At 38.3% G+C, this 15145-nt stretch overlaps 1 protein-coding gene across 1 annotated transcript in view; it reads left to right on the forward strand.

Annotated features, from left to right (window-relative positions):
* The window catches only part of DYM (dymeclin), a gene marked incomplete at its 5' end in the record, with an annotated part of 135224 nt that overhangs the window by 16804 nt on the left and 103275 nt on the right, over positions 1-15145 (forward strand). The window contains 2 exons of the mRNA XM_010284690.1: positions 5956-6069; positions 7366-7460. Of these exons, the coding sequence (XP_010282992.1) occupies positions 5956-6069; positions 7366-7460 (209 nt within the window). The remainder of the gene's footprint in view (positions 1-5955; positions 6070-7365; positions 7461-15145) is intronic.

Below are 15145 nucleotides of genomic sequence, written 5' to 3' on the forward strand. Positions count from 1 at the left end.
TAACCTGAGTAGTTGTCCTTGTTTACGGAAACTCCTTGGGTGACTTGCTTTCATTTTATACCATCATCACTTTCTCTTATAACAAGTCACTAATACTATTTTAACTAGATATTAGAACTGTTTCCGCATCCACTCGTAGCCGGCTATATCTGGAAACGTTTCTTGTAGTGATTCCATCTTTCCTATTTGTTCCTCAGCCTTGACCATTCTTCCGTTAAATACATCTCCAGTCTTTCCCTCTTCCCCCATTCTGATTTTTCTATCTTTTTAGCAAAAGGTGTTTACCAGGAATTGTCAACGCTTGAGCCTGTTGCTGGGAATGTTTGTCACCATAGCCAGCACTGCACTACTGTTAATTGTTTTCCCATCTAGATGTTATAGTCATTGCCTTCACTTTAGCTCCCCTATAGGAAATAGGTGCTGACAAAAATTCAGGTACTATGTAGCATGTGAAAATGAAGATGCTTTTATTTTATTTTATTTTAATGATCTGAACTTTTATTTTGTCTTCATATATGGTACAGAAATGACTTCTGTACCTCAAGCTGCATCAGCGTACCTACTAACATGAATTTTCTTAGCCCACCAATGTGTCTTCAGTGCCTATATCTTTTTTTCATTTTAGAATATCTAGTCTGTAATGATATTTGGGATGTACAACTTGTTGCATATGCCTCTGTATGCATGATTTTCAAAGCACAAATATATTAAATGGGTAAAAATCCTGTTAGGTTCATCAAAAAACACCAAAATCTTTCAACATAGGCTGATGCAGAACATGGTTATTTGAGGAAATGCAATCTTCACTGAAATAATTCATGGACGAGAGGCTTTCAGGGATGCGAGGAAGAAAGTGAAGGAGGAGGGAGTTTGATGAATCTTAATTAAGATGCTATTTCAAATGTCTCTTGTGCTGTGAAAGAGCTTCAAGAATCATAGAGTTGAGGTGAGAATGAGGGTAGGAGGTAAATGAAAGAAATGTGTGTTGATGTGGAATTTGCAGAGCCAGAAGGTTAAAAAAGCAAAGCAAAACAAAAAAAGACGTTTTAAAGACAGTACTTATAAAGTATTACCCTTGTCTAGAATAAGTTTCATAGGATTCTTCCCCCTCCCCCCCACTTGGGTATTAGTTTAGAATCTATTGACTAAGAGTTTTGATAAAATGTACACGTAATTATGTCTTGAGTGTTACATACACTAGGATCCTACACAGTACTAAGGGAAATATAATATCCCCCAGCCCCTTGTGTTAAATAATACCCTGATTTTGCCAGCTATACTCCTATCACAAATGCTGGGAGAAGCCACGGTACGCGTTGCAGAGCTCGGCTTGGAGCGCTCTGCGGTGGAGTACTTGAAAAGCAAGTGCCTGGCTGGCTGTCAGGGGATGGGTGGCCTGGGCAGCTGGGCACTTTCAGGGGCGTCAAGCTGCAGGTAGCTCAGAAAATCAGGTATGTGAAGGTGGTGGCTGCTTTTTTGCCCCAAAGGAGTCCTATGAGAATGCTTCCTTTAAAAAAACTTCTTTTTTCCCCTTTTAATTCTACTGTTTCGAATGTTTTGAATTAATCCCATGTAGGTCTGTCATGACGACAAATTTTGCTGAGAGAACGGTTGGATGCGTTTCTCAAAGGTTCTTTGCTGTCGTCGTGCTATGTGTTTGATAGGCTGGGTTTTACTTTGCTTTGTGTTTGGAGCTGAGAAAAATGCTTTTAAAGGTATAGGTGGGAGTATGGTGTGGAAGGGAGGGAGGACTTCATCCCAACTGATAACGAAAAGAAACCTTTAAAGCAAAGAGAGCCTCTAACATATGTGTTTGGGATTTAAGGGCAAAAGTAGGTGGATAAAATGAAGCGGAATTATATGCAGGTTACAGGGGGGGTTGAGTATGTATTTCTGAGTAGGTGATGTAAAACAATTGTAGTCTGACCTCTCCGTTCTCAGCACTAATACAGCTTGCATTACTGCGGTGTGTTGAGTGCCGGTTGGGTCCTCAAAACAGCGTAGTACTGAAGATTTTTGATGCTTCACAGATGGTAATATAAATCATTTGCTTAGTTTATGGGGCTTTGTGGGAGGCATGTGCCGTGTGTACGTGTCTTAAACTTACTGCAGAAATTAAGGCTGCCGACTAGAAAAGAAATTCAGCAATAGGCATGCTGTAAAATACATCAAACCGCCTTGCTGCAACTCCTGTTTGGAAGGATTGGTCAACAGCGGTCTGTTGGCTGATTATACTGGTGATACTCCAAATCCAGCTATGGGGAGCACGGGGAAAATTCAATGCCACAGTGGACTGATGGAAGAGAAACAAAGATCAGGAAGGTAATTTAGAAAGGGGGAATAAGAACTTCCTAGTTAAGTGTTCTTTCTTTAATGTGACTTTTAATTTTCTCTCCAAAGAATGATGTTCTATTGAAAAACAAGTTGTCATCTGCAATGACAACTGTGCTGTTAATGTTCTTATAGGACTCCTATATAGCCTACTCATATTCCACTGCATGAAAACTGTCACGTATTAAATATTTCAACAATTAACAACTTTGACCTGTGCATAAATCCTATCAGTGCATTCTTTGGGTTTGTTAATTTTGAGTGGTTGAAGATGATCAGTAGCCAACTATGTTCACTAGCATTAGGGCTTGATTTTTTTTTTTTTTTCCATGTAGCAACTGGCTGTAATTATCAGGTTAGGCACTGGATCTTTAGTATACTTTTGGACACAGTTATATTAACTAAAATACTTTGACATGCTAAGTCAATTAGTCCCTTAGCTTCTGATAAAGATACAGATTATAAATGCGACCACTTTAGAGAGAAGGAGGTTTTAATGTGGGGAAAATCCCTGTTAAATAAGGTCTTCTGGCAATTCTGAGTTTTGATTACAACAGAATAAAAGATAAATAAAGAATAAGGTATACATAGAGGTGTTTAAGTGCAGTACATGAAGCTTCAGCTATGGTTTTGTTGCTTGTTAAGGAGCTTGCTCATTGATGTAGAGATGCTTGTAGATTGAGTCTGTGAATTTTTGGTGGTAATTCAGGAGTCAGTACAATTTCGATCTCTATAGATAGACATTAGGATATTGACGACAAGTTGTCATTTTGACTACAGCTGCAGCATTTGATCTTTAAAAGGCTTTGATTTGCCACCTGGAAAATTTAAAAGAAACAAAAATGCAAGATTTTGTTGCATGGTGACCCAAAATGACAATAAATGGAAGAATATGATTCAGCTAACAACTGTAAATCTTAAGGGAGTGGAAATGCTTATGATGGTCAAGTGGTGTGTCACAAACAGTAGCGGGTTTAAACTGGTAAATATGGTAAACTAAAAACCAGGTGGAAAAAATTCCTTGTATTGAGATGTGTGAGCTCTGGAATAACCTACCTAGTGGAAGATTGAGTCATGTAAAACAGGACTAAAGAAAAATATTTACTTTTTTTAATTTTTTTGGTTTTTTCAGTGTAGGCTCTAAAGACCAATGCTGTTTTGGCAATAGCATGGGATAACTCATTTCCTCTCAATTCCAATACAATTCTATGATTCATAATTTCCATAACAGTTATAAAACAAAGCAAATTTATATTTAAATTTGTTCAGTGTATGTAATGCTGTGGGGAAACAAAAAACAACTTTAATGACAGACAATATGGGTTTCAAAGTTAATAGGATATTTTCTGCTTGTAGACTCAAGTACATCCTTTCTTCACCTCAGCTGTAAAACACCTTTGCCTTTGCTTCAGTTCCTTCTCAAAATACAGTAACCTGCCAATATGCAAATTGAATATATAAGTAATTCAGAAAGTTTTTCATAGATTCAGGCTGTGGGCTGAATGGAAGAAGCTGTGTTAGAAAAATAGCTCTTGGTCTCCTGTTTCCTTCTCAAATCAGGGTGAAGAGAAGGAGGTTGCTTAACGTACTGCCTTTGAGCTGAACAGCGTGCATGACCGTAACTACTAATCCCCTTAAATATATAACGTACACAATTTTAAATGACAAATTTACAACTAAAAATTTGGGATGACCATTCTGGGTTCCAGTTCTTTGGAATTCTACTGATTCCGATTCTACTAATCGCTCTTTTAGCGATTAGTAACCAAGTGACTTCATCATTTAAAACGGTGACTTATAGTTGTTTGTAAACACCTGATTATCAGAGAAACGCAGTGACCCTTTGCCATTACCATTAATGAGACGAGGTGTTGTTTTGCACCTTTAAGAAACAAATATCGCAATCTAAATACCTCTGTGTCCGTTTCTCCAGGTTACCTCGATGCATGAGTACAGCCAATATTCTTACTTTCAGGTACGGAATCATTTCTCTGTGGCAGTGTTGAGTTGTAGAGGACAAGTCCTGCGCTGCCAAACCAGGGGATGATGCTTCAGAATGAGATGCCTAAACTTTGGGCCCAGATTTTGCCACAGGCGTTGCAGAATTTACTATTATATTCCTTCAGAAGCCTGTGTAGATATCATTGCATAGATTATCCTTTTTTTCCAGGTAGCTGTATATAATATAATATATATATATATAATTTTAATTTTGCTTTCTAGATACCCCTTCTTTTTCACAAATAAAAATATGTTTCTTTCCATCACAGTTTATATCAATAGATACATCTTAGAAGGAGTAGTTATTATAAAATCAGCAGCAGCTTGAAGTAGTTGCCAGCATTGCCTTTCCCTTCTTCTTCTGCAAGGCATTCAGTGGCCAGCTCTCCATATCTCCTTATAGGAAATTGGTTGCTACTTCTCCATCCTCTCTTTTAAAGAAAGAAGAGCTTTTGCTGAGTGAGCTTGTTAGTGAAATGAAGAGGAAATTCTAAAGGCTGAAATTATGTAAAATGAAGGGTGACAATTGTTTTTGCTCATCCAAAGGAGATGTGGGAAGAAGTGACAGACAGGACTGTTTTCATATAACTTTTTAAGGGAAGAGGTTAATTAATAAAGTGGATTGTTGATGTTGATGGGGTTTGGATTTTTTTAAGACATCTGTATTATTTTCCTTGAACATGAAGTTTCATTGAAATGCACTTAATATATCGAAGATGAAGTTATATAAAAGCTTTGGGTACAGTAGTCCTTGTTAAGCAAATTTTTATTTTCACCCAGAATGACCCTGAACTTACAGAGGATCTTCTCCATGTTTTTAGGGCAGTTCCTGTTGACTCATTTTTATCAGCCCTTTAAAGCTAGGCGGTTTGGTGCTTACGTTTGTGGTATTGCTCCAGGCTGGTCAGCTGAATATTCAAAGAGGGAAGAAAGTGTGGATTGATTCTCCTTCTACAATAAACTCAGAAATGGTAGTAAACCTCATTGAACCTGATAGTGGAGAGCACTGAAAGATATGAAGCTCTTAACCTAGCTGATGACCTTCTCTAACTTATTAAGGGAAGAGACCTCACCTCTGGCAAGAGACAGTCTTCAGTGTGAAGTCAACAGTTAACCTGTTGATCTGCCCTGTATCCTTCAGCATGTGCGCTCTTGCCGATCAGTCAGAGCTCGTACGTGCTGCCTCTTGCCCAGCTTGTAATGAGGGAAAATGGGAAGGAATTGGCAACATTATTCAGGTGGCTAGGGTGGAACTGGAGACTTTATAAAATATAAAGGGTAAGATCAAAAAGAATCCAGGAGTGTGGTGGCACAGGGCATAGAAATTTGGGAATTGTCAAATTTAGTAATCTTTTTACACTTAGTGTCTTTCCATGTGACTTACAATAAAGTTGATGAGATACAATAAAGTTGATGAGATCTACTAGGTGATAATACTGCAGACATCTGTCGTGGTTTTTTTGGGGGGTTTTTTTGGTTTTTTTCTCTTTAGAATACAAATAGGTTTTGTCACATTTGAGGCTGGAAGCTAATATACTTATCTTAATGAATGCAAGAGTCCAGACAACTTCCTGTGTTCTTATTCAGACCTAGGTGCTGAAAAACTTTGTTCTTTTTTTTCAGATACTGAAAAATATCACTTGGTATGCTGAGCGTGTCTTAACAGAGATCTCACTTGGGAGCCTCCTGATACTAGTTGTGATAAGAACCATTCAGTACAACATGACACGGACAAGGGTAAGAGTTTACACGTAGCATTTACGCACATCATGTGGACTTCTGCTTTCAACAGCATGAATTAAATTTCAAACAGGGTGTGGGATTTTTCTTCATTCTGTTGCAACCAGTTGGCATCTGAATTTACAAGAGGGAAGGAAATGGGAAGGTCAGCCATATTAACGAAGCACAATGTTAAGTGGTTTTGAACTTGTAACACAATTTCTGTGTTATTGTTCAATTAATTGAGTGGGTTTCTCCAAAGTCCATAATTCAGGCACTGAACTGCTCATCTTCGGATGAGAAGGAAAAAAAACATCCTTAGGTTGGTGAGAAGAAATGATTCCTTTTTGGTTGTTTGTCTCTATTCAATTACTCAGAAGTGGGAATTTCAGCTCTATTTGTTGTTAGTGTTTTTATGAAGTAGGATAGTGACTGGGCCATAAAACCTTTCTGAGCTCTAGCAAAGCAAAACTGCTTCAACTTCATAGCCTAAAATCAGATTGTTTTTGTGCATTTTTCATGCATATGATTCTATAACTTATCTCAAACATGTAAGCATGTATCATACACCTTTGAATATTTTCAACAATTAAAGGCACAGATGTTTTTACATTAAAAGGAGCAAAAAAATTACTTAAATATATTTTAAATTGGGAAACTTAAGGATTTCACTTTTAGGGTCAAAAGTATTGGAAGAAATGAGGCCATTCTTGGCGTATATTTGTAGGATTTATAATCTGTTCTATTATGTTAATGCACATTGTAGATTTGACTATTGGATTGCATAAGTAGACAAGTTTGGTTCTGTGGAAACCCTTGACTTTGATACGAGATCATTTAAATGCTTATCTGGTCAAACACTTTCAGGGATGCTAACAAGGGGACCAGAACTGTGAAGTATCACATGGTTATGGTTGTGGGATATATAGAATGCTTTGAAAGAGTTAATAGGGACATGACTTATGAAGCAGAAAATTTTAGGATAAGGCTACAAAAAGGAGAGAGGGTAAGGGAAAGGAGAAGAATTGTCTTTCAGCATTTGTTACATCTATGATGTCATTGTAAGTCAACATTGCTAAAGATATGAAGACATACACTCTGAGATCTGTATCAAGCAATCACTCTTTTATAAGAGTTATATTTTAAGAACATCACCAAGTATATATGCTTTGCATTTCTGCTATATGCTTTGGACCATGTCCTTTAAAGCAACATATATTACTCAGTATTTGAATGATTTCTGCAGTAGGTGTCAGTGTATATTAAAAGGACAGTTTGATGTTGCTTGGTTTTTTCTTTCTTTCTTTCTGACAGGACAAATACCTTCATACAAATTGTCTGGCAGCCTTAGCAAATATGTCAGCACAGTTCCGCTCACTTCATCAGTATGCTGCTCAGAGGATCATCAGGTAAATATAAAACTTCAGAAATAGCCTTCTCTTGAAACTCATCTTTGCTGGAACTCAGGAGTAGAGGAACTTGAATTTTATATGACTTAATAGATACTGATGAACTAAGTAGCTGAAATGATAACTGCATAACTAAATAATCCCAGAGTAAATCTTACTTGCTTTGTAATTGAATCTGTTCTGAATGCACAAAAAACATTAGTTTCTCTGTCTGAGAAACTTCTGACTTTTGGTTTGCTTAACAATAGCTCAGTAGCTTCTTGCAAGCCAGGATGTTTTCAGGGATTTGTGTGACTTAATGCGTTTTTTTAGTCATGTATCAAGTTGTTATAAAAATGCACTGAGTGGTGGTTCTCAAGTATTCTGCAAAATGGATTTTCAACTTGCTTTACTTCTTCCTGCGTATTTGGCAAAAGATGTATTTATTGTATCAGACAAAACGTAATGATCGTTTTGTGATGAAGCCCTGCAAATATGGACAATAAAACCTACACCCGTGCTTTTCAACTGATAAAGCTTGTTATCCTCCAGAGTAATAAATATCTGCTTTGGTTCTAAAACAGGACTACAACTTTAGAAAAGTAGATACTGAAGTTGGTCCTTCCTAGTTTGTATCTGTGCTGCAGATCACTTTGTAAAGGCAGGTAGTCATGCGTCAGGCATCCTTCTCATCTTGGCAGCCAGCCCTGCTCCATGCTCCAAGGGAAATGGGGAAAGTCTTGTTAATGCGATCTGGAATAAACTGTTACAGAGCTTGTCAAGTACAGACGGTGTGCCAAAAATAAGTAAATGATAATTGCCTGCCTCTACACTTTGTAAAGGACTGGGTTAACAAGAGATACATCTTGTTCTTAAACCACCGCTCTGTAGGATTTAATTCTCTCCAAGTCCCTTCTCTTTTGGAAATGGTTGGTTGTAAAAGTATGGACAGGTAACCAGGATGAATGCGTTGTGCCGTTACATTTTCGTGGCTTGATACTTGCCCTCTTTTCATACCCTTGGCGGTGATAATGAGTGTTCACAATTTGAATTGAAGCTATTTTCCCATTACATATCATAGACATTGTATTAAATACCTGCTTTCTTCATTTCTCAAATCATAGACATGGAGTCTGAGTTTTCCAAGCATTTGCAAATGTTGGCCTCTGAAATCATAGATCCTAGCGTGGTGTAAGATACGCTACCTTGATGCTTAAGAACTTGGCCTGGTTTTTAGTGGGATACTTCGTTTTCCACTTCTGAGCTTTTTTCCTATGTTCCCGGTTTCCAATTTTGTTCCATTTTATTGTACTGCTGTTTCTGCAGACCAAAATGAGATGTGCTCCTCTGGTTATATTTGGGCCAGGAAGAGGTTATCTTGCTAGTCCCATTGCAGCTGGCTGTTATCACCACTCAGTAATCTCATAGTCATCTAGCATAACTGCATTTGTATTTCTATGTGGCTTGGCTTTTGTCAAAATGCTCTGAGCTTATGGCCATCTACTGTTCAAAATTTAAACTCATGGTTTGAAGTAAGCTCAGCTGGATTATTTTGATTTAATTGGGTTAGGAAATGGCTAAGCATGCAGTCTGCTGGCTTATCAGAAGAGGTGGCAGCCATCAGTAGAGAAGCAGCAACCTCTGTACCTTTACACACATGTCTCGCCTCAACCTTACAACTCAGAAACGTAAAAGGAGCCTTTATGTGGTGTGAGGCTCTTCCCTCCACCAGCTTTTTCCAGCCGTCTCACCTGCAGTTTTTACCATCTGTAGCGGCATCTCTGAGGCAGGTTGACTCCCTGATGTTTAAGACCCATCTGAAGACTCAAGAAAGCACGTGTTAACACCCAGAAATTCTCTTGCAGTCCATGTATGCAACGTTTCAATAATCTATTGTGACATTTGGGTGCTTTATTCATCATTCCTCTGAACATGCATAGTTACAATGTGACTTTAACATTGCTGCTTGATTTTAGTTGTGAAATAGTTGTGCTGGTATCCTTATTGAAGGCAGACAGACTTCTGTTGCTGCTTGACACTGATGCCTGCGGAAAGGAGACAATAGGGGTGAATGGCAGAAAACAGGGTGAAAAAATTCTGTCATATTGAAATTGTCTGTCAAATTCTCTCTTTTTCATTGTGTGAAGGACTAACAAAGCCACACTTGAAACGTGCCAAATAGAAAGAGAGACCTTTAGAGCAAACACATAATACTGGCATGTTCAAAACTCTTCCAAAGATGTAAGCTCTTAATGGCTACTGCTGGTTGGTTTCTGTATGGCTTTTAGCAGAGAGACTTTGTGTGGGATCTGAGCTGGGCAGTATTACAAATAACAACCAAATAATATCCAGCCAACTGTAGTGCGGTTGGATGGCAGTCTGAGAAGGATATTGGTTATCCCAACCATTGGGTGCTGGCAGGGCTGGAGCTGTACTTTTATAGAATCACAGAATAGTTAAGCTTGGAAAAGACCTCTAAGATCATCAAGTCCAACCGCCAACCCAACACCCCCATGCCCACTAAACCATGTCCTGAAGTGCCACATCTACATGTTTTTTGAACATTTCTAGTGATGGTGACTCCACCACCTCCCTTATGGTTGGAAATAATGTAAGGATAGGTACAGAAAATGGACGTACTCATCAACTGAGGAAGCAAAACAAAAAGGCAATATATTTATCATATATAATATGATATTCTTACATAGTTCAAAGATATTCCACACTATTATTTTTAAGCTTCTGATTTGTTGTAGCCAGACACTCCATATTACTGTAACATAGAAATTGTAATGAAGGAGGTGAAACAGAAACAGAAAAACGAGGCGTGCGTTAAGGAATATGTTTTATATCCCACTCCTCACTATTTTTATGTGTAATATTGACCAAAGGTCTTATTCTGCGGATAGAAAACTGTACATCTGGACAACAGGCAAAAATGCCCACCAAGATTGGGATTTAATTTGTCACTGTGCTCGTGATTGCTTATAAATCAAAAGACCCTACTATAAAAATGTATTAGAATCTGTTGTAAAATATCCCATGGGGCTAGAACATGGGCAGGCTGAGAGAAGGAGTCAGTTCCAGGGGCAGCCTGTCTCCCTTAGGACTTTACTGCTAGTACGGTAGCATTTGCTGCTCAGGAGCTTTACAGCCTTGGGTTCCCTGGCAGGCTTAAGCACCATAAAGGAAGTATTTTAACCTGATTTCCTCTCAAGATACGTAGGATTGTTATAAAGTTTCAGTTGTCAAGAAAAGCAATAGGAATACACATATTTTGTAAGAGATTGATGTTTTGAGGCATACATTGTCATTTCTTTTCCTACCTTCTGAAGTCTGTTGGCCGCTATTATTAAATTTAGCCAGCACTGATGGACGCAGCTTGCTCCATGATGCAGAAGCAGAGTTTTTGTATTAAATTCCTATTCTGGTTCTACCATCAGAGTGAAAGCATGTCTGAGAGAACAAACCGCAGTAACCATAATGAAAAAGTGTTTTCTGTGAAGAAAAAGCCTAAAAAGAAGACAGTACCTTATATTGCATAAAGTATTTTAGGGTGTAGGTTTTTAAATTAAGTAGCTGTGAAACACTTAACTTAAAATCTGCTTAGCAATACGACTGAATAGTCATAATTTAAACCTCACCAGATGCTGTAATGATTTCTTCCTTAATGTGAGAAGTAATTCCATTTCCATGCAGGCTTTTTCCTAATCCTATTCTGAGCAGAGACTACCAGTTGTTTTAAATGCTGAAGACTATTTTCTATGAAAGAATTATATTCTGGGTATATTCAATATGGTGTGCTTAAAAGCTCAGTAAAATACAACTTCATAATGTTGAGTAATTTGTATCACATTCCAGTAAGCATGAAAATTGACAAATTTGTCTAAATCTATCACAAGCAGCTGCTGGAAGTAAAAATAGATGTAATAGATGTTCTACAATAAGGTCCAGGGCAGTATTCATTTAATGTTGGATGTCCTCTATTGTAGGCTGCCCCGAGTTTGAGATCCTTCCCTGCTCTATCGTCTGTTACCACTGCTTTGTTTTTAATTACACAGAGCAGTTTTATCAGCGTAGTGCCAGGGGTGATGCTGTGCTGCACTGTGTCTCTCTCTTACTTGTGGAGTGCTGACATTTGTAGTATCTTTACATCATATGGGCAGAGTATTATTAAAAAATAAAATAAAATGTGTGTTGATGTCATTGGTGTCACAAATGACTACCAGAGGTGGCTGTGTAATCTCTAAGCAACAAAGCACAACCAGGTGGAGTGTTACATACCGGCAGTGAGAGTAGGTTTTTCCTTTGCTTGGTTTCTATTCTACAAGGACAACTACCACCTGACGTACTCGTGGAGGCGTTTGATTTGTCACTTAAAACTGCAAGTCAGTTGGCAATTAATTCCTTTAACCTATTTGGAAACAGCTTGCATGATGTTCAGCTTTTCTACAGCTAGCCTGCCTGCTCTAGTGTGTGTGACGCTTGGCAATGGAGAGGCTTTCCCTGAATATCTGTATTCTGACATCTCATCACCACGTCATTCTAATAAAATTAGTGACAAGAAGACGACTGATCACTTAAGGCAAATGCTTTTCCTATATATTCATATATTGGAGTGTTTGCTGTTTTCTAAGCAGGCATATACCACTAGAGGTTGCCATACACCTCACTAATTAGCCATGCACATTTAGCATTAAATGACTTTACGGGGCTAGAAACACTATCCAGTTTTCCTTTTTTCCCTACACTGTCACCCCAGCTGTTCACGTTTAGGGCTGTGTGAGCCACTAAGAACTTTATCCACGGTACTTCTCCCTGTTAAATGACTTGAAGAACTTCAAGATGGCACGTTATTATATTAATGTCATAATTTGCTTTGTTTTGCTGTCGCAGAGAGTTCAGTGGGATTCAGGGAACGATATGAAGAAATAGGTTTCTGTCATCCTCCTGATGCTCACAGGAGTCAGGTGGAATTGGGAGAAAAGGTACGCTTAAACGGGATACAGACCAGGGACTTGAACTTGTGCATGCTGTAGGATGCAGCGTGTTGTACTTCGGTGACGTCGTAGCCCTGCTGTGCCCGCTCGGGGAGCGGTGCGAGGCGTGCAGCCGGCCGGACTGCTCCCGTTGCTGTCTGGAAGAAGCAGAGGTAGTAACCCTCCTGCTCACGGCTCCGCCAGCCTTGGAGCTGCTGCTGCTGAGTGCTGTAGGGTATGCTGGGGCACGATGCTGGGCGCTGGAGCAGCTCAGTGTTGGGTTTCTCTTTTTTTTTTTTTTAAATACAGTTGTAAGCAGTGTACTTAAATATCCATGCTTCAGTAGTGAAGGATGACTGCATTGCTGTGGTTCCCCAAGTCTGCCTTTCCTCCTCTGAGAGGAGGTTGAAACCCTTCTTTCCCTTTGCGCTCTTTAACAGTGTCTTCATCATTTTGTGGAGTCAATTATGTTTTCTAAGCTACCAAGAAAAATTCCCATCCATTCTAATATGTGCTGCTGCATTTGAGAAGTTTCACCTCCCCAGCCAAACCATTTGTTTTATGGCTTTCTATGTTAGTAATTTAATGTTTCTACTACTGTTTCCCCTTATAGTCTGGCAGGATTTTCTTGAGTGAAAATATTTATGACAGCTTTTTAAGAATAAGAGTGAATGATGTTGCTTTAAACTGCACCTTTTGAGCACGGTTTAAGGTTATGCTGGAATAGAAATTGTTTTTAAGTTGTAACGTGTTGAGTTGCTGTAGAAACATTGTCTTGCTACTGCAATAATTAAGTACTTACCAGCTGCAGGTAGTTTGGATTAGCAAATTTGATGCTGGATGAGGAGGACAACTTATTGTAGTTAATGCTACAGAGTGAAAAATGCGTGTGGTGTGAGGAGAAAATGCATTTCCCAGAACTGGTCTTTTAACTTGACTTTTTCCTAAGGAAGTCTCTGAATTTTGGTAGTAGATGCATGTAGCTATGTATTTTATATTCCTGCATATGAAACCATGTAGCTAGTTTTTAAAATATGGAGCAATGTGCATCTAGAAGCTAATGATTTCAAGTTCATCAGCCATTTTTCAGATGACGGCCCTATTGCTCTAAGTAAAATTGTCAGAGCTCTGTAAAACTTTTGTGATCAAACCAGTAATTCCAGTTTAAAAAGTGAATCATAAAAACATTTGCCATTAAATTTTTCTTCTATTTTAGCACACAATTTTTAATTATTTGTGTGCCTTGTTCTTTGGTACTGATATAACTTTTGAGTGCTTGGGTTTGCAGAAATGAAAACTAGTTTGCTTGTGGAACAGAGTTGGCTGCTTATCCAAGAATGGGTTTTGCTTACGATAGAAATATCTGCTGGGTTTGTGAATTTGAATTTTGGTTAGTTCACAGTGTCCCTTATAGTGGTTAAATTTTTCTTGCAGTGTTTTCCTTTTTCCATTACATTTACAGAATTGCACATCTTTGTAATATCCCCCATGTTATTTGACGGAGTGCGTGACATATTATTTTTCCTGCCTACCTTTTTATAGGCTGTAAGTAATCAGATTAATTGATATTATTGTCAATTTTCATATTGTGTTGTCCTTAAAAGAAGAAAGTGCATTGTTTCCCTCTGCTTTCCCCTAGATTATGTCAGTTGTTGCTTTACTAAATTAGGGATAAGGAGGAAACTACTCAAATGTTTCACTTGTTGCTGTGTTTGGCAGAATGATGATGACTCTGTAACGCATGTGTTAATGCTGCCATGGCCTCTTTTTTTCCTGGCCTATGAGTACTTATTGAAAATATTTTTAAATACATATATATATTTGTGTGTGTGTTTGAACCTAAACTTTCTTCCACGCGGATCTCTATAGATCAGACATTTTGAGTTTGCCAGGCGTTTGTTTAGTCAAATAGACCAGTATGTGTGTTCAGAAAGAAGAAAAAGATTTATGCAGCAGCAAGACATGTGTGATCTGACCTGCTTAGTTAGGGGCCACAGTCAGCTGAAAACTCTGAAATTGTTATTGTGTGAATGTGGTGAAATTCGAATTTACCAATTGCTTAATAAAATTTTTTAACAGTGCCAATAATGAGATGGAATTGCTGGCTGAAACTCATTAGGCTGCTCACATAGGAAAATAAACAAATTTCTCTCCCACATGGCTTTATACTCTGTGAGCGTTCTGGTTTTCCTGCCTTTTCTTTTTTCCTTTGATGTCCACGGTGCTTTCGGGAAGCTCTTTAACATATAGCTTCCTCTTTCAGTGGAGAACAGCGATGGGACGGTTGGTGCAGAAAACTAGTGAAATCAAAATTACCCAAATCAAAGGCGCTCTTAAGGAGAAAAACTTGGGGGGGGAGAAAGGCTGCTGCAGCATGAATACTTCAAAGCTGTTTGGTTTCTAATTTAATTCTCATTTGAAAACCTAAGTACAGGAACAAAAGAGTTGCTTTTCATACAGGACTCTGATTTTTAAATGGTAAAATTTTAGCTTAGTAGGCATTTCAAGCTTTAAATGAGATGTGTAAATTGAGCAAAAGAAATCAGGTGAATAGGGTGAGCAATACTTCTCTTAAACTTCTCTTTCTGGCTTCTTTCTTACAGCAGGGGAATGAATGGTGTTAAATTGGAGCCACTCTTCAGATAGGAAATTTCTTAAAATTGTTCCAAATTTAGGGTTGGAACCCTTTTACCCTATGAAACATTTTAGAAAAGTCTAGTTTCAGAA

This window comes from Phaethon lepturus, unplaced genomic scaffold, assembly GCF_000687285.1.
Source record: "Phaethon lepturus isolate BGI_N335 unplaced genomic scaffold, ASM68728v1 scaffold7460, whole genome shotgun sequence".
In the NCBI taxonomy this organism is placed as follows: Eukaryota; Metazoa; Chordata; class Aves; order Phaethontiformes; family Phaethontidae; genus Phaethon; species Phaethon lepturus.